At 46.1% G+C, this 23,050-nt stretch overlaps 1 protein-coding gene across 1 annotated transcript in view; it reads left to right on the top strand.

Moving 5' to 3' along the window:
- Window positions 1–23,050, top strand: part of COG5 (component of oligomeric golgi complex 5) — a 2,640,594-nt gene that overhangs the window by 2,325,325 nt on the left and 292,219 nt on the right. The window contains exon 18 of the mRNA XM_069629143.1: window positions 15,783–16,020. Coding sequence (XP_069485244.1) covers window positions 15,783–16,020 — 238 coding nt within the window. The remainder of the gene's footprint in view (window positions 1–15,782; window positions 16,021–23,050) is intronic.

Below are 23,050 nucleotides of genomic sequence, written 5' to 3'. Positions count from 1 at the left end.
CCTCAAGTCAGGATTTTTTACACCATTCAACAGTTGTCAAATTAACTGTCACAATTACAGTGAATGCTTAATCAATTTTTCCAAAGCCACAACACCTTTCAATTTGTTCCACCAGCCCCTCTGGCTTCAACAAAACCGACAAGAACGTCCTCCGCACACCGCCTGCACTCTATTTTCCACCCTCGAAGGCCAAGCCACAAATCTTCCACACGCTCCTCAAGCCCACCCCGAATAGTACAACACCCTTTTACAACTTCAACATCACTTCGTCAAGTTAAAGACCTTCATCTTTTCCAGGTTTTCTCCTTTTCCTTTTGCCAACAATTCTGTGCCCCACTGCAGACTTTCACCCTTGTATCATCGCGTCATATCCTATTAACCTTTTGTGTGATGTTACCATCCCCTAAGGCAGAACCCCAATATTTTGAATGCACTCTCAAACCTCACAGAAATCACCAAGACACAACAACACAACCTACGGCTGTCTTCCTGCTCTTCAAATCACAGGGGATAACATTTCTTAAAACATGTGGTCCTTCTTCTATACCGGAGCATAGGGATACATCTAAAAAAATATGCTAAGAAACCACCTTCCGCAACCTAAGTAGCGCCTGCAGACAGGTATGCATCTCTTCATCCGTAAACTAAGCTAACTGCCTAGAAACCGGTATACTAGTTTTCATCCGTGAACTTAGCTGACTGCCTAGAAACAGGCATACATACATAATTCATCCGTAAACTAAGCTGGTGCCTAGAAATAGGTATACTTCTTCATCTGGAACCTAGCTAGCGCCTGGTAATAGGTATCCATACATAATTCATCTGTACACTCTGTGGATCCGCTGAAGCCCTCGGGCACCATCTCTTTCACAATCTGCCACTCTGCCGCCTGGTCTGCTTGGCGTCCCATGGGGAGCAAGCAGAACTTTCTCCAAGGCGGCTCCTGATCACCATCTCAATACCCAGGCGTGGTTTTTAATCCAGTCGTCGTGGGTCGTGACGCATCCCGCGGCGGGGAAAAGATGGTATTAATTGCCAGGGTCTTAGCAACCGTCCTTTGCTACCACCTGAATTGAGGCAGTGGAATTATCACTCCCCTTGTTTAAAAGCAAGAGGAACTGGGCCAAGGAAATCCCCCTACACCAAAAAACTGAAGAGTCCAGCCATGTGACAAAAGGTCTACTGTTTTTATTAAAAGCGATTAACAGGGATCGAGAAAATGCAACATTCTCCAGTGCTCTTTCGTTGATCACAACCCTGCCGTCTAGTTTTGTTTTTGCGTAACAAAATAAAGATGCATCCAAAGAACCTAACGGGGATCAGGATTGGTTAGTGAGGTAGTCTAGTCTTAAGCAAAGGCGCTGTACAGAGAACAGAGAACGGTACAATAAAATGGATAAGCAAAAATAATAAGAAAGCAATAAATCAAGCATGTTGCAAAAGATGAAATTTCAATGACTTACGAACTAAAGATTACAAAGAGATACAACGAAGAGAGTAGGGGAGGGTGTTCCAGTGAAGAGGGGCTAGAAGAGTAAAAGTACGAAAACGAGATTGAACACACAGGGGCGAGGTGCCACCAAGAGAAATTGAGAGGAAGAGCGCAGAGAACGAGAAGGTGTATAGAAAGATACCAAGACAGAAAGATAGTCTGGAGCAAGACCATAGAGGGATTTGAAGACGCGGCATAGAAAATTAAATTTGAGTTGAGGGTGAAAAGATAGCGAGCCAAGAGTAGCATTGAAAGAAGAGATGGAGTCTCGAAAAGGAAGAAGACAAAGGAGACAAATAGAAGAGTTAAAAACAGATTTTAGAGGGGCAAGATGCAAAATTGGGAGCCCAAAAAGAGTAGAACAGTAAAAGTGTCAGGAAAAGATCAGAGAAGAAATCAACAGTTTTGAAGTTTGAAAAGTGAGAAGTTTACGAGCTTTATGGATATTGTTTAGGTGAAAGTGACAAGCGCGCTAAGTCAGAGAAATGTGATGAGAGGAGGATAGGCTAGAGTTGAGAGAGAGCCCCAGATCGCTAGACGAGATTGGAAGCTGGGATGGAGGGAAAGAAATAAAGGATGGAGGAAGAGGAGGGGTTAAGGTGTTAGGGGGTGAAGAGGGATGGGGAAGTTTACCACCCCCTCCTTCGAAGTTCATGACAAGGAAGAACGCCAGGAAGTACTGCAAGCACCCATTTTATTTCAGCCCTATTCCCAGTGGTCCCATGATTGACAAATATGTTGAGAGGTACCCCCTCAGCCAACCATACTCCCTTAACCAGCCCTACAGGCCAGGTGTGGTATTGAATTTACCAGCGTGGACGAAGAGCCACAGGCCATGATCAAGGACACCTCTATTGACAGCCTGGACTAAGCACCTTGAAGCCATGTTGCTGACATCGTTCGAGATACCACGGCATAGCGTTAGACACGAAGCACACTTACCATCCGCACTTCGGGACCCAAACACACACTGGAATAAATGAAAAACATAGGCATACAGTTCTATAGTTAGTGGATGGATACGTATAAATACTGTCATTGCTTTATTATTTCTGCCATTAGCCAAACGCAGCAACAGCAAGAGACAAGATATCCTGAGCACAGCTTGCAGATGCTTACATGCAATTAACCCTATAACACTGCAGGAGCACCTACGTGACCCGACAGAGCCACGTGTGACTAACCTATGCAAATGTAGTATAGTATGGACACTGTAGAAACCACATTATAAGATTTAGGAAAATGACAGCAGGCCTCGAGCCTCAGAGCAAGAGCCGAGCTGAGCCGATTCAGCCTGGACAAAGAGCAAGACATGTGAGACAGGACCCACAGCCAAGGCCAACAGATATAGATAACATTCCAATCCACAGACGACCAAGGGACCAGCTGCAGAAAAGACCAGTACATCCTCATAATTCAGAGCTCCACAGCTCAAATTCATGGTGGCTGAACATATGACTCGGCCGAAGCAGACAATGGACAGCGACCAGCGGTGGGAAAGAAGAGCTGGTCTCGGACACCCAGACACAAACATGTAACAATGTGTACCAAGAGTTGCTTTGGCTAGGAGAGCACTCTCATGAGCTAAGGTGGTGTACACAAGTTACTAAGCAGACACATAGTCGTTCTTGTTAACTTGAAAAGGTACACAGAGAGCTGAGAACTCTTGCAGATCCCAGGCCTGGGGAACGTCGGCTCTAGTCATTCACAGTTTAATACCCTAGGGGTCGGTAGCAACAGGCAAGAACCAATGGTAGGCCCACCACACTGCAACATTGTTATAGAAGTAACTTGGGATGGAGCAGGCCAGCCACGTGACATGCGAGAGCCAGTAGAATAACATCTATATAGTCCACTATAGGTGGTATAATACTCAATGCCCAATTGTGTGGCCTGATAGGTTTTCTGCAGAAGGGCCTAGGTTGTGACGTCGTTCTGATGTAATCAGGGTGTAAAACAGGCCTACGAGCCGAGGAAGAGCGAGATGTGCATGATTTTTTTCTGTTCCTGTGCTGATCCCTGTTGGTTTTGTCTGTAATAAACCACAGTTCGAACCTGCCGTTGACGGAGTCCTCTGTGTATTTGGGAAGGAGGGAGTTGGGCTCTCCAAGTTCAGACTTCTATTGTCCCTCTGGCATACCTGGTGGTCCATCCTCAACACTGGGGGAAAGATAACCTCAGTTTTCCCAGCATTAAGTGTGAGATAGTGAGAAGACATCCATGATTTGATGGCCAAAAGACAAGCAGAAAGAGTGTGGTGAATCTCGGAAGAAAAAGACGAAAATGTTGAGTGTCATCAGCATAAAGGTAGTGTGACAGACCAAAGGCAGCCAGTGGGGAAGTGTAAAGAGAGAACAGAGAAGGGTCCAAGAGGGACCCTTGTGGAACGCCATGGGCAAGCAAAACAGATTTAGATGATTTGCCAGGCCATGAAACAGAGAAGGTTCTTTGAGACAGATATGTTTGAAACCAGGATAAGACCGAGCCCTCGAAACCAAAGAAAGAGACGCCAGTAGATTGGTGTGGTCGACAGTGTCAAACGCAGCGGATAGGTTTTAAAGAATAAGAAGAGATGAGTGTTTAGAATAGCAAGCAGTCAGTAGCGAGTCCAGAACAGAAAGGCGAGCAGTTTCCGTGGAGTGACAACGGCGAAAGCCAGACTGGAGTTGTTGGAGAATAGAAAGAGTTAGAAATAAAGGTAGAAACTTGAGAATTGACCAATAAGTAATTTAGAGAGTTACGGTAGCAGGGAAATAGGATGGAAATTTGAAATGAGTAGTGGGTTAGCGGTAGGTTTCTTTAAAATTGGGATGATGGACACATGTTTAAAAGACAGATATTTATATTTTCATAATTCTCTTTATTGTTTTTTGATAACATTACAACAAACAAAACACTTGGCTGTGTCGGCTTTGGTTTGTCATTCTCGTATACATGGGAATCATATGCATTGTTGTACAAGTAGCTATAACAGGCATTATCCACAGTGTATAACATAGGGTGGATTCCACCTCCCATCTCTCGCCTGTCAGTCAGATTCCCCAGCCCAACCGCCCCACACCTTTTGAGATGTTCATGGGCCTCCTTTGGCCTTGTGAATACGCTGTTCAAGAGACATGTATCTGTCCATCTCAGCAGTCCATTGGCTGAGTCGTGGTCGGTCCGCAGACCCCACATAATTGCTATGATTTTCTTTGACAGTCCTAGTGCAGTGGATAGGAACACCTTTTCATTATCTTGTGTACTCGGCTTCCCCCTAGATTCCAAGTATAGCCAGTTTAGGAACACAGGGGACCGCCGACCCAATTATTGCAGACAGTATCTGAATACATTTCCCCCAAAACACTTGTATTTTTGTACATTCACATAAAATGTGAAAAAAGGTTCCCCCAGGTCTACCACATCTCAAACAATTATCTTGGTCCGTCACCCCCCATCTCACCAGTGATGTTTGTGAGTAACAAACCTTATGAAATATTTTATATTGAATCAGGCGTAACTTGGCCACCATCCCAATTTCCCTCGGGAATATGAGTGTTTTGACCCACTCCTTCCGGTTCTAGCATCCCCACATCCCCTTCCCTCTTGTCTCTGATTCCGGACAGTTCTGGAGATCCAAGGCTTTCAGTACCTAATGTAAAGTTGAAGTGACCTTCCTGCTCAGAGCAGGAAACTGAGATCTCATTGCATGGGTTAACTGCACATATTTATAATAGTCTCTCCCCGGCACCCCAAACGTGTCCTGCAAGTTCACGAAGGGAATTAGGGCCCCGCCCCGAACCACATCTGCGAGGTTTCTTACCCCCAGTTCCTCCCACTGTTTGAAATGCCCCATTTTTCGGAGTTACGGGAGAAACATATTGTTCCACAGATGCTTATCCAATGTGGCCTCTTCCCCCACCCCATGTGATTCATTCCATGCTTGCCTGGTGTGCCTGACTATTCTGGGGATTGCTGTATCTCTGGTCTCGTCCCCATATAATATCTGCTTGGGTGGTTTCCCCCCACCCATCCATGCCCTCTCCATCACTACATGTGGAAGCCCTGGGTCCCTATGTAGCCAGTCCTTTACCATGCCCGTTTGTGCCACCCTAGTACCGTCAGAGGCAGGGAATCCCCAGACCACCCTCGCACACAGGAGTGTCCTATGAGCGATACACAGGAGTGTCCTATGAGCGATACGTGGCTGTTTTCCCCTCCAGAGAAGTCCCCTCAGGGAATTCTCAATTGTGCCTATACCTCTAGGAATCGCCATAGGAGCGTTCTGCAGCACATATGAAAATCTGGGAACAGCTAACATTTTGAAAAGCGCTGCCTTACCCATCAGCTGGAGCATTTGCCAGTGAGCCACGTTGGACAAAAACCTGTCCATTAGCGGGGTAAGGTTGAGTCAGAGATATTCCTCCAGAGAGGGACCTAGATGCACGCCCAAGTACTTGAATCCCGAGATCGAGACCGGGAAAGGGCAGTCCGGGGGTTCATTCTAAGCCCACAATAGGCCTGATACTCCCTCAGTGTGTGGAGTTCGTCGGGGACACCCATGTATACCAGAAGTTCGTCGGCATATAGCGAAACCTGATCCCCCCTGACCCAGGGCCAGCAGGAACCTACCCAATCCGTATCATTCTGGAGTTTAATCACCAGTGGTTCAATGGCCAAAATGAATAACGGGGGGCACGTTCAAGGGTAAATCCCTCTGATAATATCCCGTTGTCCTTGACCAAACCCCCCCGAGGAAGCCCTCCCCGAACCCTATAAGTCCCATAATTTCCCAGAACGCCTCCCATCTCACAGAGTCAAACGCTTTCTCAAAATCAATTGCCAGGAGCGCAGCTGGTGTTTGTAGCTGTGATCTCTGACTAATCGCCATCTGCACTCTATGGATGTTCATGCGAGTGAATTTAGTCGGCATGAACCCGCACTCGTCCGCACTCGTCCGTGTGCACTAATTAATCTATGTCTTCCAAGAGGCTGTTGGACAGAACCCGTGCCAGCACTTTGGCCTCACCGTTAATTAATGATGTTGGTCGATACGAGGCACATTGCTCGAGGGACTTCCCAGGCTTCGGCAAGACCACTATGCAAGCCTTCCTCAGATCCAGGGGGAGGAACCTGTCGACTCTACACTGCCGGAAGAGACTGCGCATGGGCCCTGTTACTTTGTCTCAGAGTAGCTTCCAGATTTCAGCTGGGAAGCCGTTGGGCCTCGTTGCCTTCCCTGATTGCAGTTGCATGAGCACTGCAGTCACCTCTGTTTCCGTTTTGTCCGCATCTAACCCATCTCTCGGCTGTGCCGGGGAGTTCCGTGCAACCGATGAAGCCTCTGTCTGTTGCTCCAACTTGATCCACTGGGGTGCTACACAGCTCCTCATAAAAGGATGCAAATTCCCCCCCCCCCCATCACCAATCTCCCCATCTTCTGTTACTGCAGTACCTCTTCTCCAGCCATGCAAGCCTTTGGCCTTGTCCCCAAATTCGTGGGCTTGGCTTCGTAATGCCCAGTGTGCCTGCTTTGCTTTGTCAAGAGCTGTTTCGTCGCACAGCTGCTATCAGTGATATCGTCTCCCCCCGAAGCACTGCCTTGAACCCTTCCCAGAGTATAACTGGGCTGTCTACGGACCACTCAGTCTCAGTAAAGTATTCAAGGGTTTTCCGAGATAGCCCCTCCATCACTTCTGGGTCCCCTAGGTAGTATGCATTTAGCCTCCACCTTACCTCTGGCCTAGTTTGGCCATTTTTGAGTTCCACAAGGAGTGGTGAGTAGTCGGAGATCCCCCTGGCCAGATATTTGGCTGAGACAAGCTATGTGTGATGCCGTAAGGGAGAAAGAAGTAATCAATACGTGACATAGAGCCATGAGCATTCAGGAAAAAAAGAGTACCCTGCCTCCGACTTGTCCAGCAGTTGCAAGCCATCCACCAATTCCAGCGATGTAGCAAATGATCGTAGCTCAGTGGTGAGGGTTGAATTCCTGTTTCCCAAGTGTGTGCGGTCCTCCCTCAAGTCCATGACTTCATTAAAATACCCCCTGATCACCCATGTATCTGCCCCATCTAGGAGCAGTAAATTCTGGAGATCATTCAGCAGGTCCTGCATAAGTGGGGTGGGGCACCACCGCCGTTATGGCCACCCACATCTCCCCGTTAATGCATATCTGCCCCATGGATCCGATTTGACTTTCGTGAGATGAAAGGGGATCCTTTTGTGAATCAATATCATCACCCCTCTCGCTCCCCTTGAGAAACCAGCATTATATGCCTTTTTGTAATTCGTCCTTTTAAACAATTTACACTCCCTCCCCACCAGGTGTGTCTCAGTCCTTTAGACGCTGAGAGTGCTAACTGGAGGCAGAGAACAACAGCCTGACTCCAACTGTACATGACAAGTATGTACTTGAACAGTGCATGCTTCTCGGCATTCCTGTATTCCGTTGATTTACCCAATCCATTCATACTTGGATGTTTAATATCTCACAATATAGGCCTGATAGCGTCACGTTTTCTTTACTATCCCCCTGCAGCTCCACCTTAAGCCTCACAGAGCGGGCCACTCATGAGTAACACAGAGGGTGCATCCTGCTTCCAGGCTTCCGTACCCACTATGGAAGTGAGCGCCACCATGTAGGAACAGCATCTACTTTAACATTACCTTCACACAAGGGACTTTCTATCAGGTTATTGGTGCCCACACGGGCATTGAATTTATTTTACTGTGCCAGCATGATATTATTTGCCTTTTAATGAACCCCATGAAGTCCACCAAACCTGCTTCTAGCTAGGCCACCCACACTAACCACTTCAGTGCTCTCTCTTTCTTAGAGACACAACCACAGGCTCAGAAGAAGGCAGACTTCATTGCTTGCCGAAACGTGTATGGACCAAGATCGCACTGTCCGTAAACAGTCCATACCACGCCAAGGGAACCATTTTCCGACGTCAATGCTTGTGTGGTCCACGGTTTTATGTCTGTTTTGTAACGCATAATTTTTAACTAAAATTTGTCGTGATATTTTGCACAATGACTTGTGAAAAAGAAAAACGAATGTTTGAAATATATGAAATATTCATGAAAAAGACTAAGAAAAAATGACAAAAAATGTATAAAAAGCGGTATCCGACTGAACCACACAGAAAAATACATGTCAAATGCAACATATGTGTTTTGTCCAAAGTAAGATTAATTAATACCTTTTGGTCCTTTTTTTGCCTGGACCTAGCTCATCTAGGACTCATTTATTCACTACAACCACAGAATAATGAAATTGGTCCATACTGGATTGAAAGTATGATACAATGATCTAGTGTAAAGCCACGCTCCATTGTTTCTTATCTTTATTTAGCCCTTCTGTCTTTCCACTTTGGGGCTCCCCTTGTGTTGTCTACCTGTGTCTCAGTCAAAAGCACTATGTCTGGGGTTTGTCTATTCAGGAACTGAAGCACCAGGTGACGTTTGATACTGGAGCCCATCCCATTAACATTCCACATTAGCAGAGAGATTTTCCCTTCACCCATCATCCCGCCAAAAACCCTGTGGAGCATACCAGAACGAAGGGCTCTTCCCAACTCCATTCCATGTCAGCCCTTCCATCCGTATTTCATTTCTGAACTCCCAAGCCCTTCTACACTCAACCGCCTCCCAGCCAAGTCTGAAAGTCCTCCACCTCCTTCAACACAGCTATAGCCTACCAAAGTCCCCCCATAACTGACCCCGCACTTCCCCCCCAACTTGAAGCATCTGTCGCCCAAAATCGCACCAACAGGTGCCAAAACCAACACAGGACATCTACTGGGAGTCTGCTGAAGCAGTGCACACTCCAATGCAATGACCGCCTTTGCCCGGTAACTCATGGTTTGGTTGTTCAGCTCTCAGCCATTCCTCACAGGACTGCATCTTGAGCCGATATCCCCCTTCTCGGACCTATCCTCGATCTGTGCCCGGTGTTCTAGGGTCTGATTTCTGACTGTGCTCGGTAGGTTGTCCTGGGCTGGTTGACATCGCGGTGTCAGGGTCAGACCTGCTGGGCGGGACGTCACCCGCCTGCAGAGTTTTCACGGCAACACCGGCACTGTTGTTAACAGTGCTGGTGCTCCTGTGTCCCCATTCCCATGGAGTCCTGTGGGACTCCATGGGAATGGGGACTAACAAAATTACTGCCGCCTGACTTCCCGGCCACCGGACTTGAAATAGCCCAGAGGCACCGGAAAGTCAGGCCTGGTAATTTTTTTAAGGGTCCGGCTGCAATCCACCAGTCACACCGGCAGGGATACCGCCGGACCTGTTATGAGGCCGAATGTATCTGAAAAAGGATGAGACAAGGGGATTCCTGACAGTCTCTCCAATTAGTGACAGGCGCCATAAAATATTTGAGAATCAAAGTACACAGATCGATTTAGGATACATTTATATTGAAACACAGTTGTGCTAGTAAGCACATTGAAATGCAAGGTAAATATGTCATTTACGGTCTGATGCCTACAAAATAATGATCATGGGCACAGAAGACTGTGTGTGTCTGGTAAGGCATGACATAGGAAATCGAGGATGGAATCTCCTGAGTTCAAGTAGACATCTCCAATTCAGGGACTGGAGGCGGTGGGGTTAAAAACCACAAAAGGATGCACCAAATTGCCCTAATAAACGCTGCCTTGTTGATATGCAGCCTTCAACGGGTATCGTTTGGACATAGATCAAAATAATGTAATAGAACTGCAATTGCCTTACCAGGCAGTAAAGCATTTACAAAAATGATAATCCTTCCCAAGATGCCATATTTATTTGTAAATATTCTGTATTTACTGGGCCCAGACCTTTTTCAAAAATGTAATTCTCCTACCCTGGGGGTAGACTGGAAGCTGAGGCAGGTGATAGGGAGGACAGGGTTACAGAGGCTCCAGGAGAAGGGATGTAGGGTGGTGGGAGGCCTGTTTGAGGGAAGGATGCTGGTGACGTTCTCAGAATAGTGCGTGAAGTTTGGCATATGGAGCAGTAGTTAGGAGACGAGCGGAAATATGGGATGGAATACCAGAGAAGCCGTAAGCAAGTCCACCACTGCAGATAATGCTTGAGCAAACAGGGGTGGTGGGGGGAAGGCGAGGGTTTCGCCATCTGCAAGGCCCTACAGGAGGCGGAACCTAGGGGGGAACTAAAGGTAAAACGGAAGTGGGAGGCGGATGTTGGGTACCAGATCCCGGAGAAGGAATGGTCAAAGATATGGGAACAAGTCCAGAAGGTTTCACGGAATGCCAGATTCCAACTGGTCCAATTTAACATCCTGCAGATGACATGTTTGACCCCAACAAGATTGCGGGCAATGAAAAGGACCCCAATTGATGAGTGTCCAAGGTGTGGTAGGGGCCCAGCGGGATTTTGGCATAGGATATGGGACTGTGGAATCATAGCGTACTATTGAGACAAGGTGATTAAAGGGGTGAATGGGTTGTTGGGGACAAAACTGGAATGTAACCTGAGAATATGCATATGGGGGATCCTTTCAGGGGGAAAGGGGCATAAATCACGAAACCGGATGGTGAGATTCTTACTAATATTAGCTAAACGCTGTATGGCTATCTCATGGAAACGTCAACAGGGACCATCAAATAACATTGCGGCAAGCAGATGCCCATAGATGGGGAGTAGCCGAACTGGAGACATTGCAGGGGGCGGCTAACACAGAGGGGGACGGGGTAACGGCAGACTGGTGCCAGTTGCTGAGTGATTTGGCTATACCCAACAATCTGAAACCACCATGAGGTGTGAGGCAAGGGGGAGGCGAGATGATAAGGAAGAAGGGTGTGGAAGGGTTTGCGGGAGATCCTCGGGGATATTTATACACAGTGCTAGTTAATCACATGAAATGCGGGAGGCTGATGGGAGAAAGAGGGGGTGGTAAAGGTTAGGAGGTCTCACGGAAATCAGTCGAGAGAGGGGAAGTGGGGAGTCGGAGGACGGGGGAGGGGTGTTGGGATTGTTTTCTGTTTGCCTTATTTACAAAAATGCACATTAAGAGTGTTTTTAAAAAATATATATATAATTCTCGACTAACTTGGTTAGCCGCAAAGTATCCCAGGACAGCTCTAAAAATAACTTAAATGAACTATGAGAATGGGGGTTTACATGTCCCTAATTCACAAATATAGTACATGGCAACACACTTTCAGCAAGTAGCCGGCTGGGCAGAGACAAGAAACAATCTCCCCTCAGAAAGGGAAGGGCAAACACCTAGCACCATCATAAGATAGTTAATGCAAGACACCTGGACGGGGTCAAGCTTGCACAACACCCATAGACTTTATGTAGTATGTGTGACACAATATGTTCATAATTCTGCCCGTCTGACACTGTGCAGTGGACATTCGCTGGTTCAGGAGCTTATGTAATGTGAGGACAGGAGAAAGCAGAAAGTCCGATAAGGGGGTTTGAGGTTGGCATCATGGAAGGAGACACTGCAACGGATTAAAAGTTGAACAATATTTTATTAAAGAAAAAGTCGGGATGTATTAAGGCCTAACTTTCCCTATACTATTGAGGGATTTCCCTCCCTAAAGAAACTTAGGAAAGTCTGTGTCGATATGTTCAACTTAAATGTCCGTCTGTGTCAAAATCCTATACTTGCCCTCACAACTAATACAAACAATGTATAGGGATGTCAACCATAACTTAAATAATGTCTCCAACATAAAATTCAGAGCTGTTTCTTTCTCTGGCTTACTCTTCAGCTTCCTTTCCCAAATGATCACAAGTTCATTATAAAGTTCAATGTATCTTTCATCAAGCATCAGAAGAAATACAGTTACATAAAGGCCCTTCCCCAAGTTCAACACAGTACCAGGACACCAAAACGTATGGTTCCCTTCCCCAAGCTTAGTGTCACTATATAAATTAAATATCTTGAACACAACTCCAGGAAAACACAGTTTGAAAATGCCAAGGTTTAGGGTTCCCTTCTCCAAGCTTAATGTTCATCTCAAAAGGGAATATTTTGGAGCTTTTCTGGTCTTTCAGCTGGACTGCCGCAACTCGGGAATTGGTTTCCCAAGTCTGATGATATTTAGTTTCCTGCTTTCACCACAGAAAACTTCCTCGTTGACACCAGGAAGTTCTCTGGTCAAGGCACACTTTTAGATCACAGGGCCACCCATTACAGCTCACGCAACCATGAGCTCTCAACTTTCCTTCAAAGTTCAATATTTATTGCAATTAACTGTTCTTAGAATGCAGCTTACCACTTTTGCCATATTTGTTTCTTTCATTTAATTCAGTACTTGGCTATAGGTGCAACCTTTGTTTCACCCAATTCTCTTGGCCTTTCAATGCAGTATTTAATAAGGATAGCTGTTGCATAGTTCATTCCATCTGGTATTCAAAGTAAGTTCTTTTCACTTGATTCACTAACTTCGGTGTTCATTAAGAGCTACATGTTCTGTGTCAATCCTTGCAGTAAATTACTTTCCCTTCATTCAGTACGCTATGCAATATCAGTAATGCAGTTTGTGTCATTCAATTTAAGTGATTAAGGGGTTCTGTTTAATCCATTTGATTTCACTCTTTACAGTCTTTTCTTGGGGACTTTGGTATTCACGTAGCTCCCCTTTTCGGATCTCTATTTTGCTCACACTTTGTTTCTGCACACAGCTCCCCCTTCTTGTGTGAGGCTTACAGTTCCATACAGCGTCTTTGAAGAATGGGCTTTCAGGCACGTGACAACTCCTAAACTATGTATCGCTTCATTGTTATATTAACAGCTTTCAAATGTTCCAACAAACGCGTCTTTCGAAGGGATTGGGTCCTCCGACGTATTCCACATCTATGACAGGTAATCACCACAGCTGTGCTGATTACCTGCCATAGATGTGGTATACGTCATCGAACCATCCCATCGAAAGAACGTTATCAGTTAAGAAAGTAACTTGTTCTTCTTCTCTACGTGCTTTCTCTGTTACTTTGTATTCACTTGCATAAGACACATACCGGGCTGCTTCTTGCATTTAACTCACGGTAGTGTTTCCTTGGCTGTCCCAATTAAAGTCTTTTCCCTCCGAGGTCAGGGTCTCGCTGCCTGCCCCTCAGACCCTCCTGGGCTCCCTTCTTAGCCCAGGGGAACAATACCTTTCTTGACACCACCTCAAAAGGGAATAGCACGCCTCCTGGCTCCCTTTCACTGACTCTCTGGCTCTTTGGAGGTACGGTTCCCTCACCACATTTCTTCTTGCTGCTTCAACTTGCAAACCTTCAGCGTCTCGAGATGTCATTTTCTTCCAGCTGGTCCTGTGTAACTCGGGCCGTTCCACTCGCCTTTCGACTCGCTCTCCCTGTAATTGCCTTTTCTTCCTGCAGTCCCCAATGGTATATACCTGTGTGGGCTTAATAGGCTGAAGGTGTAGGCTAAGGGTTCACCTTGCCTGACCATAATTGAGTGAGTCTATGAGACATGCCTGACCTTCAGGCCTCTTCTTCGTCCCAGTACCTGAATGGTAAATTGAGGTAATCTTCATAACTCCTAGTTGCCTCTTCCTCGTCCCAGCATTACTATGTATTTCAAAGTGTGAGGGAAGTGGAACACTTTTGCAATGACCCATAAAGGACGGGTGGAGACTAGGTTGACCATCCGTAAAATGAAGGGGTTACCATGATTTACTCCCAAGTATCCCATCTCTACTCTTCCTCTTCCTTTGTTTAACCTGGCGGGCATGATACTGATTCCTACCCTTCTCAGAAACCATGGAACCAGATGAACAATATCCTATTACCACTTTCAGGATAGGGGTTTCTTTCGAATAGGAGGATCTAGAATACAGTGTCACACGTATGGGCCTATCACCTCCACTACCGAGGACCCTCTATCCAATTGATCCTCTGTTGCTTGTCCACCCCGGGGGTAGGATCCAAAAGTGATGCCCTTTACCTGGCCACCTGCATAGAGCATCCAAAGGGAGTAGAAGTGAGAAGGCCCTCATGTTTCTCACAGTAGATACCAGGGAAGTGGGACACTGTAGGGGACATGTATGAAGATAGACAAGTCAAGAAAATATATAGAGAAAGATAAAGCAAGCCAGCATTCCCTACACATTGACGAATATTACTACTATAGTGAAGTTAGGAAATTTTAAGGAATGTCTGGTTCTGATTTCCGAAACAACACCCCTATTGTACAATAACCAGTGCAAGCAGGGAGTGCAAGAAAGATGATAAACTTCTGTTATACTGTGTTGCTGTATACCAAGTCAAAAGGGATTCAAAGAATTAGGTAGCAATGGAATCAGATGTGGATATGTTAATTGATAACAAACGTAGCGCAGGGTGTGACCTGATCTAATAACTCTAACGATGATTCTTTATTAATTTTGCCCTAGATCCAACATGACTCTGCAAATCGCAAAGAGGCTTGAATCAGAATACAATGCATAATGGTCAACATGCAGATATCTGGATGCAACCTTCCTCCACTTGACTGTAAATGTCCAGAGGTTAACACATTTTAAAGGATGGTAGAGAGAGGTAGCTCTGATATAATACAGAAATATATTGATCTGGACCCAAGTAGGCACTATCAAGAAGGGGGGGGGCGCATCAAAGGCTTTGCTATCATTAAAAGCAAAGTATACAACCTTGCTTTTACTCTAGCAAAGAGAAGAATAGTGATGTGTTGGATAAGACGAAAGGGGCTGAGCTATGCTGATTCGGTTAAGCAGATGAAACTATGTAATGAGGAGTACACGTATAGGCAATAGTGCACCCACAAGAAAGGCCGAAAGAGATATGGGTAGAATTATTCAGCTACTTAAATGTGAAGGAAGTTGCAGCCATTCAAGAAATGATGGTGATGCGAGGGAGGCTGACACCAGCGTGTGCACTATGAGAATCTAAATGTGTGCTTATTATGAAGTATTGTAGATCATATGGTAGGTAGAACGAATGGCAACTGATTAATGAATTTGAATTGAAGATATTAATGCTTTTTATGGTTGTGAGACTGGCAGTAATGGGATGATTAACATCTAGATAGGTGTTAACTCTTTAATTTGTGATGATGACGCCTGTAATTGCATATTTTTAAATATTTATGTATTTTCTTGAAAAACAAATAAAGATATATTTTCAAAAAGAACATGTATTTCCTGATGGCCCTGTTAGGAAGGAGAATTTGATTCCAGCTTGTTACAAAAAGGTGTGGGCATCTGGTCATCATGCATACATCTAGACATCTAAAATGTAGTCGGTGCTTATGCCTCCTGAATAGGAAGAATCTATAGTTGAGTAGTACATGACTTTTCACCTGCTTTCTTTCTTTCAGACAACTTTCCAACTCAGGAAAACCTGATGTGCCTTGTTCCCTATATATGAAAGAGCTGCAGGGCTTCATAGCCAGAGTTATGAGTGACTACTTCCGGCACTTCGATTGCTCCGACTTTGTCTACGACAACACAGAAGTCATTGCGCAGAGAGCAATTGAGGTCTTCATACGCAATGCCAGTTTACTGAGGCCCCTTGGAGAAAGTGGAAAAATGAGACTTGCTGCAGATTTTGCACAGGTAAAAAGACCCTTTTTTAAATTATGCTTTAATTCTGCTGCCAGTTCAATTATTATTTTGAAATATTCAAAGCATGCCTATCGTAGTAAAGCAAACCTCACCAGTTAACCAATGTGGGTTGTCTGGAAACCAATTGTCCCTTTTGTTCTATTGTAACCAGTTGCCTACACCCAGAAAGCCCTTATTCAGAGATGCTTACTCTGCAAGGGTTTATAACATTGTATCCTCTTAGCGTGCAAAATAACCTTACTCTTCCTGATTTAGTCACTCTGTCTTCCTCGTTTTTTGATCCATTTTGTTCAGTTTCCTGCATCTTTCATCCTTTTTGCGTTTCTTTCTTTTCGTTCATGTCATGTTATTTCCTAACTTCAACACAGCCATTACAGTTTTTTCCAGCCAGTGGTCTTGTGACAACATTATACCCAGTGTGATTTGTCAGTGTTCTTAATTTTTATTTTTGTTAAATGTGTTTTATCAGATTTATTTTCCAGACATAAACACTTGATGTCCATATTGATGATAACAACCATAAACCATACATATAACTATAACTTGTCTGTCACAGTATTCTGTACGATGAATGAGTAAATGAATACAGAATATACATATTAATGTGTTTAGTTGGGGGGAAAAGACAGACAGAAACACAAGGAAACGAGAAACCATATGATATGGACAATAGCAATAATATATAACTATTAACAAGTTCAAGGTGGATTTGACACATTCATAAACATGGAATATACACATTTAAAACAGGAAAAATTGAATTTGAAAAGCTAAAAAAATCTGTAAATACTGACCTGGTCCTTGGCTGTGAAACATGATGGGGTTCAGGTCTCATTTTCTATGTGCATAACATGTTTCACCGATGGATATGACTTTGTGCGTATTATAAAGTACAGGATATGTTTCATTTAGTGATCTGATAAAACTATACCACATTTGCATCAGTTTATTGTGTATCCTGTAAATTGACTGTTTATCAGAGGTTGACAGGAGAAGACATTTGAAACAAATGGTGTTCATGTAGAAAAACATCCAGGTACGTTCAAACTTCTATTAATTAAGCATTCGAAATAGAAAACAAATGTAATTGAGCAACTGTAGGTTTAATTTACTCTGTAAATAAGTGCATAGAAGTGTCTTATAGAATCTGACACTTTTTAAAACTAGTAATATCTGAAACATTAATAATGTCAAACATGATGGAATAGGAACATCCTGCTGTCAGTAACATAGCTCAGTGGATTAATGGTTCTTTTGGCAAATATCTGTGTATAACGTCAGGGGCACTGTTCTGGAACTGTCAATAACTAAGGACCATTACACTGGGTCGTAAGGGCATGTAGTGAAAAATGATCGCCAGACTCTGTCGAATGAGGTTAGTTCATCAAATCTTTAATTAGCAGCGCTGCAGGAAAACAGACAAGGACATCACATGAGAAGTACAGTTCCCTGTAGAAATTCCAATCTGGGACGTCCCGTTCCCTAAAATGACCTTTCATTTTAGGGAACGAAATAAGAAATTGGTCAGGATAAGAAATTGGTCCTGAAGAAGATGATTTGAAAAATATGCATCATCAAAACCGGTCGACCTCAGAACTCATGGATGTCTCGAACACATAGGAGACACGAGCCAAGAACAACTCACTTGTAATGCCTATGATCTACATGATGCAATAATGGCTCTCTACTCAGTAGATCACATTTTATGAAACTTTTTCCGTAACAAAGTCTAAAAGATGTCTCCTGACAACAAAAGAAAATGGTGATATAGATTCAGCCGAGACATCAGGAATACAATGAATACTTGATATTTGTATCATTTGTTTTGTAATTTACGCTTGCCTTATGCAAGTATATAGATGTGTGGGGACAGCACACACTACGGAGGGTGAATAAAGCACCTGAAATCCACCGTTTTATGCTTTCCCAAGTACACTCATTTTTTAGGCCTCTTGTAGGCTTCTTTTTGGGAAAGCCTTATGACACTTTGGCAATACTGATCAATAACCCAATGTAGGGTTAGGGCCAGTTTCCGTCCTTATCTATTATCTTTTAGATAGGCGGTACTCCACTCTCAATCTAAGGACAGAACACGCTGCAGAGCATGAGACATCAGCCAGCATCCACATCAGCCATGGGGCAGGTCGCCAAGGGCACCCCTGAGCCTCACAGCAGCGGGAAGGACAGGAAAGTGAATCAAACTAATGGGCACCACACCCCTACTGGTACACCTTGTGCCAGTGGGATTGAAGTGCGTGAGTGACCACAACACCATGCAGCAGTTACACCAGCATGTTGTGGCCCCAGTAGGACTGCCCATGTCGACATGGCAGACCAGACACAGTCCCACACACTGACATGTGCCCAGCCTGCCAAACACTATGCACCACAGTGCAGCCATGCTGGCTGCACAGCAGTGCCCCATAAAGCCATGACAATGCCATGGACTAAGCCCCCCCCCCATGTGAGTGCCACCCGAGGAGGGGTTTTGGGGCCATGAAGGAACACAAGCATGCATGTCAGACGTAACCTACCCCAGCATGGACACCCAAGCAAGCGACCTGAGAGACCAGTGTGTGTTAAAGCGAATGAAGTAGCAGCATTATATCACAAGTAAAGGCTGCACCCGAAGAAAGTCAGACCTGTGAATGAACTTGAAGCAAAAAGCAGCTGTGAGATCAGCGATACTAAGTAATGAAGTGGTCCGCGAAAGGAAGTAGCCCATTCGAAAGTCTCTGTGAAAGGTACATTGTTTGAAGTTATAAAGCAAACAGACAGCAAAAGCTAATTAAGTGAAATTAAAGGTGAACTTTGAGTCGAAATGGTCCTGCGGTGGTTTGGTAAGAGAACCACACACATTTGAAAGTCTTCAACACCCAAAAAGGGTTAGGGCCAGTTTGAACACAAGCATGCATGTCAGACGTAACCTGCCCCAGCATGGACACCCTGGCCTACCCACACACAGGCCAAAGGCCAACAGGCCATGGGTCACACACCCATCGTAACAAGCAACCCCATGAACCTGTGCCCACATGCCTCCTCCCATGACCAACCATGCTCATTTTCCCATATGGGTGGGGGCACACTCTGTACCACAGCAATTGTGCCTTGCATGCCAACACACGGAGGGGAAGCATACCTGATATTTCCTATGTCCCCTACAGGCATTCGCGTATCGCTAGAGGCATCACAGAAGGAGGAGAAGGAGCATACAGGCCCATCGGGGAGTGCTGCTACCAGACCCTCAAGGTCTGCCACTGCCACCCTGCAAAGGCTCACACAGGCCACAACTAGGGGGATGTCCCGACGAGTAACGCTGCACTAGAGCAGGGTAAAGGCAACGCCCACACCACAGGGCACCAGTAGCAGTGCAGTGCACACTGCACCCACACTTGCAGCTGGAGGCCCAGACACTGGGGCCAAACCTGCTGCCAGAGCGACTGAGGTACTACAGTGGGACACCGGCCTGGTGCATCACCTGCTAAAGGGCCACACTCCCCGGGAAGACCTCCATGCCACCAGCGCCAACACTCCCCAGGGAGCCTTCCACGCCACCAGTGCGCACGTTTACCAGAGCCTGACTTGGATACTCCACATATGGCTCATCTGCATACAACTATGGGCCAGTGCAGAGCCCCTCACCCCCACAGCACACTTCAACTCACAGCATGCTGTTGCAGAGGCTCGACACATGAAGCACAGACAGTGGAAGATGGCGGAGATTGGCGCACCCACAAAGCACGCCTACAGGCCATCAGGGACAGCATCCAGGGGACTTACCGCAGGGTTGTGCATTCCATGGCATTGAACAGGACCGAGATGGCAGCAAACACGTCCGCCCTTACACTGTACACCCAACGTGTCCGGGAAATGACAGAGGGCGTCTCTGCACTAGCAGAGGCCATCCACCAGAGCACAGAGGTGCAACAGCAGCAAAACCTGGTGACAGGCACTGTCCCATCCATGTCATCAACACCCACAGAGGGATCACAGCAGGGCACCCCGCGGCGCATTCATAGCACCTTCTGTGCCGAAGATTACCAGGGGCTGGCAGGGGGCGAAGTGGCCACAGCTGTGAAAGACTCTGGGTCACTGATTTCCTTGAGTGGCCATGCTGGGGAGTTGGTGGCGGGAAGGGGAGGGGATAGTGTGATGGGGAGTTGGTGGTGGGAGGAGGTAGGGGGGATAGTGTGATGCGTTGGTGGTGGGAGGCGGAGGTGGGTTAGTGGGAGGGGGCGGATAGTGTAATAGGGAGTTGGTGGTGGGAGTTTTGAGAAACCAGAGGGTGTCTCACCTGCTAGTGCCTGGGGATCTCTCTCTCAGGTGGCAAGGGCACGGCCATCGCCTTTGGCTCCAGATCCTGGGGGTGGAGCAGTGTGGGAGGATCACCTGGGTGAGAGGTCTTAGGGGAGTGGGAGTGGTGTAACTGATGGTAAGACACGGTATTCCCCCTTTTTTGTTCGTCTACCACATCCTATTTTATTTTCAGAAGTCACACCCCCCCCCACCCCCTCCTTTTCACACAAACACTGGGCCGAGGAAGAAGAGTGTGACCAGACTAAATCTCTCACATCGTTCTGGACATGTCCTGTTAATCGGGTCAGGCAAAGTCAGGCATTTACCCTAAGTGCATACACCAGATTCCAGTTAGCTCTCCTCACACGAATAAAAGGCAACACCTAAAGACACACTCTGAGCAAGGCGTAACACGAATATGAGCAGAACTTCCGGGACGACGGCACACCTACTGGTGCAAAGCAACGGACCAAGGGACAAGAGCAGCAGGCCGAAAACCCCAAGGGTTCCCTACTGGAGGTCATTGCCTCCGACAGACAGCAGAAGACATGTGTAGAAGGCCAGATCACACAAGCAAAGATTGCATTGTTTTCCAGTGATGCCAATGACCCTGCCGGGTGTACGGCAGAGATGAGAGGCAAGGCCAAGCCTGTGGTACTGACCTTGACTCGTGAATTGAAAGTAGCAAAACAAGAAAGAAGCACACGCAGCCGGGCAGTTGGCAAGCGACCTGAGAGACCAGTGTGTGTTAAAGCGAATGAAGTAGCAGCATTATATCACAAGTGAAGGCTGCACCTGAAGAAAGTCAGACCTGTGAATGAACTTGAAGCAAAAAGCAGCTGTGAGATCAGCGATACTAAGTAATGAAGTGGTCCGGCGAAAGGAAGTAGCCCATTCGAAAGTCTCTGTGAAAGGTACATTGTTTGAAGTTATAAAGCAAACAGACAGCAAAAGCTAATTAAGTGAAATTAAAGGTGAACCTTGAGTCGAAATGGTCCTGCGGTGGTTTGGTAAAAGAACCACACACATTTGAAAGTCTTCGACACCCAAAAGGTGTCCAAGCCCGATTAAGGGAGACCCGAAGTACAATAAGTTTGGGGAAGGGTGCCCCCCCCTTGCAAGTTTGTGTTGAACTGTGACCTGAGCGATCTGAGCCCAGCAGAGGGGGGCCTATGTGAACTGTGTGCTGTAAATTCTGAACTTTACGTTGGAATACATTTGGAAAGTCAAGAAAGAGACTTTAATGTGGAAGGCCAGGCGGGCCTCAATCCACGGTTTGGAACTGCTTAGAGTGTTAGAAACCGAGCCAGAGTCTGTCGTCCTGCCCACAAGGACAGCCTTACTCCGTGAAGTTAACGTGAAAGCTGGCTCAACTACCTTTATTCTTTTGCACACTGATTTTTTTACACTGTTTTGTACAATAGATAGGGCAGGCATTAGTTTTTTGTTAGTATAGGCTATTTTGATGTGACGGACTACACTAGGACTGTTTTGTTTATCGTTTGATGGTCAAGACTACTCCCATCTTAGTTATAGGGCAGGATAGGAGTTTCACCAACCCAAACATTTCCAATAAAGGTTTTGCAAATTTGATCTATTGTGTCAGTGTCATACTTGTGATACCATGCCTCCCCTACTAAGGTGGCATAGTGTGATGGGGTGTTGGTGGTGGGAGGGGGTTAGGGGGATAGTGTGATGGGGAGTTGGTGGGCAGAGTTATGAGGGGGGATAGTTGGGTAACTTCATTCCATAAAAACCATTAAACTTCATCAATGCAAAGACATTCTTTATTGAATCAATGTTGTGTTTATTGATTGGGGTGTTGTCACACAGAGGTGCATGGCTTGTGCTATGTGAGTGTCAGAAGAAATCGTTTTCAGTCCCTGGCGTACCATTCTCGCATCCCTCACGTCACCTCTGGCAATGCGTGCATTTGCCTCGGCCACAGGCACTGCATCCTCTGGGGCTGGCATGTCCACGTCAGGGGGTAACGGTATGTTTCTCTTCAGGCAGATGTTGTGCAACATTGCACACACAAGCACAATTTTTCCAACTTTTTCTGGAGCGTACATCAGGGCTCCGCTGATACGGTCCAGGCAGCGGAACTGTGCCTTCAGGAGGCCAAAGGTATGCTCGATACACACACCTTCCTGCTGTGAGCATGGTTGTCGGCATTATCTTGCGATGTTTGTGGATCACACACAGGGGTCATTAGCCAGGGCAGCTGTGGGTATCCAGAGTTACCTGCATGCGGGTGGCACAGGTATTAGTAACGGAGTGAGGTGTGGGGGTGGACTTACACAATATCAGGTCAATGGACTATTTGTGCATGCAGATGGGCCTTCATTTCACGGCATGTGTTTTTTCTATTTCTGTGCATGCGGTGTCACTCATGCCATGCATTGTTTGTGCTTCACATGCACCCTGTTCCCTTGCAGCATATGTTACGTAAGGTGTCTTTCAGTGACATGTGCAGTGGACATGGTGGCTGTCATGTGGCTGTGTATTTACATCTTGCATGGGGCATGATGCTGGGTTCCCCATGGGCCCTCCCTGGCCAGCTGGTCACAATGCCTGGACATTGTGGGCTGGCCGCACATGGGTGCATGGCTTTGGCACTGCCAGGGATGTTGTTCTGTGTGGAGATTTGGCCATTTGTCTGCATTGCTTTGGTGGGTGCATGTTGCATTGTGGTACTTGTAGTCATGTTGGTGTATTTGTTTGA

Source organism: Ambystoma mexicanum, chromosome 12, assembly GCF_040938575.1.
Source record: "Ambystoma mexicanum isolate Mex_15411 chromosome 12, UKY_AmexF1_1, whole genome shotgun sequence".
In the NCBI taxonomy this organism is placed as follows: Eukaryota; Metazoa; Chordata; class Amphibia; order Caudata; family Ambystomatidae; genus Ambystoma; species Ambystoma mexicanum.
The sequence above is the reverse complement of the archived record's forward strand: the minus strand, read 5'-3'. Positions and strand labels throughout refer to the sequence as shown.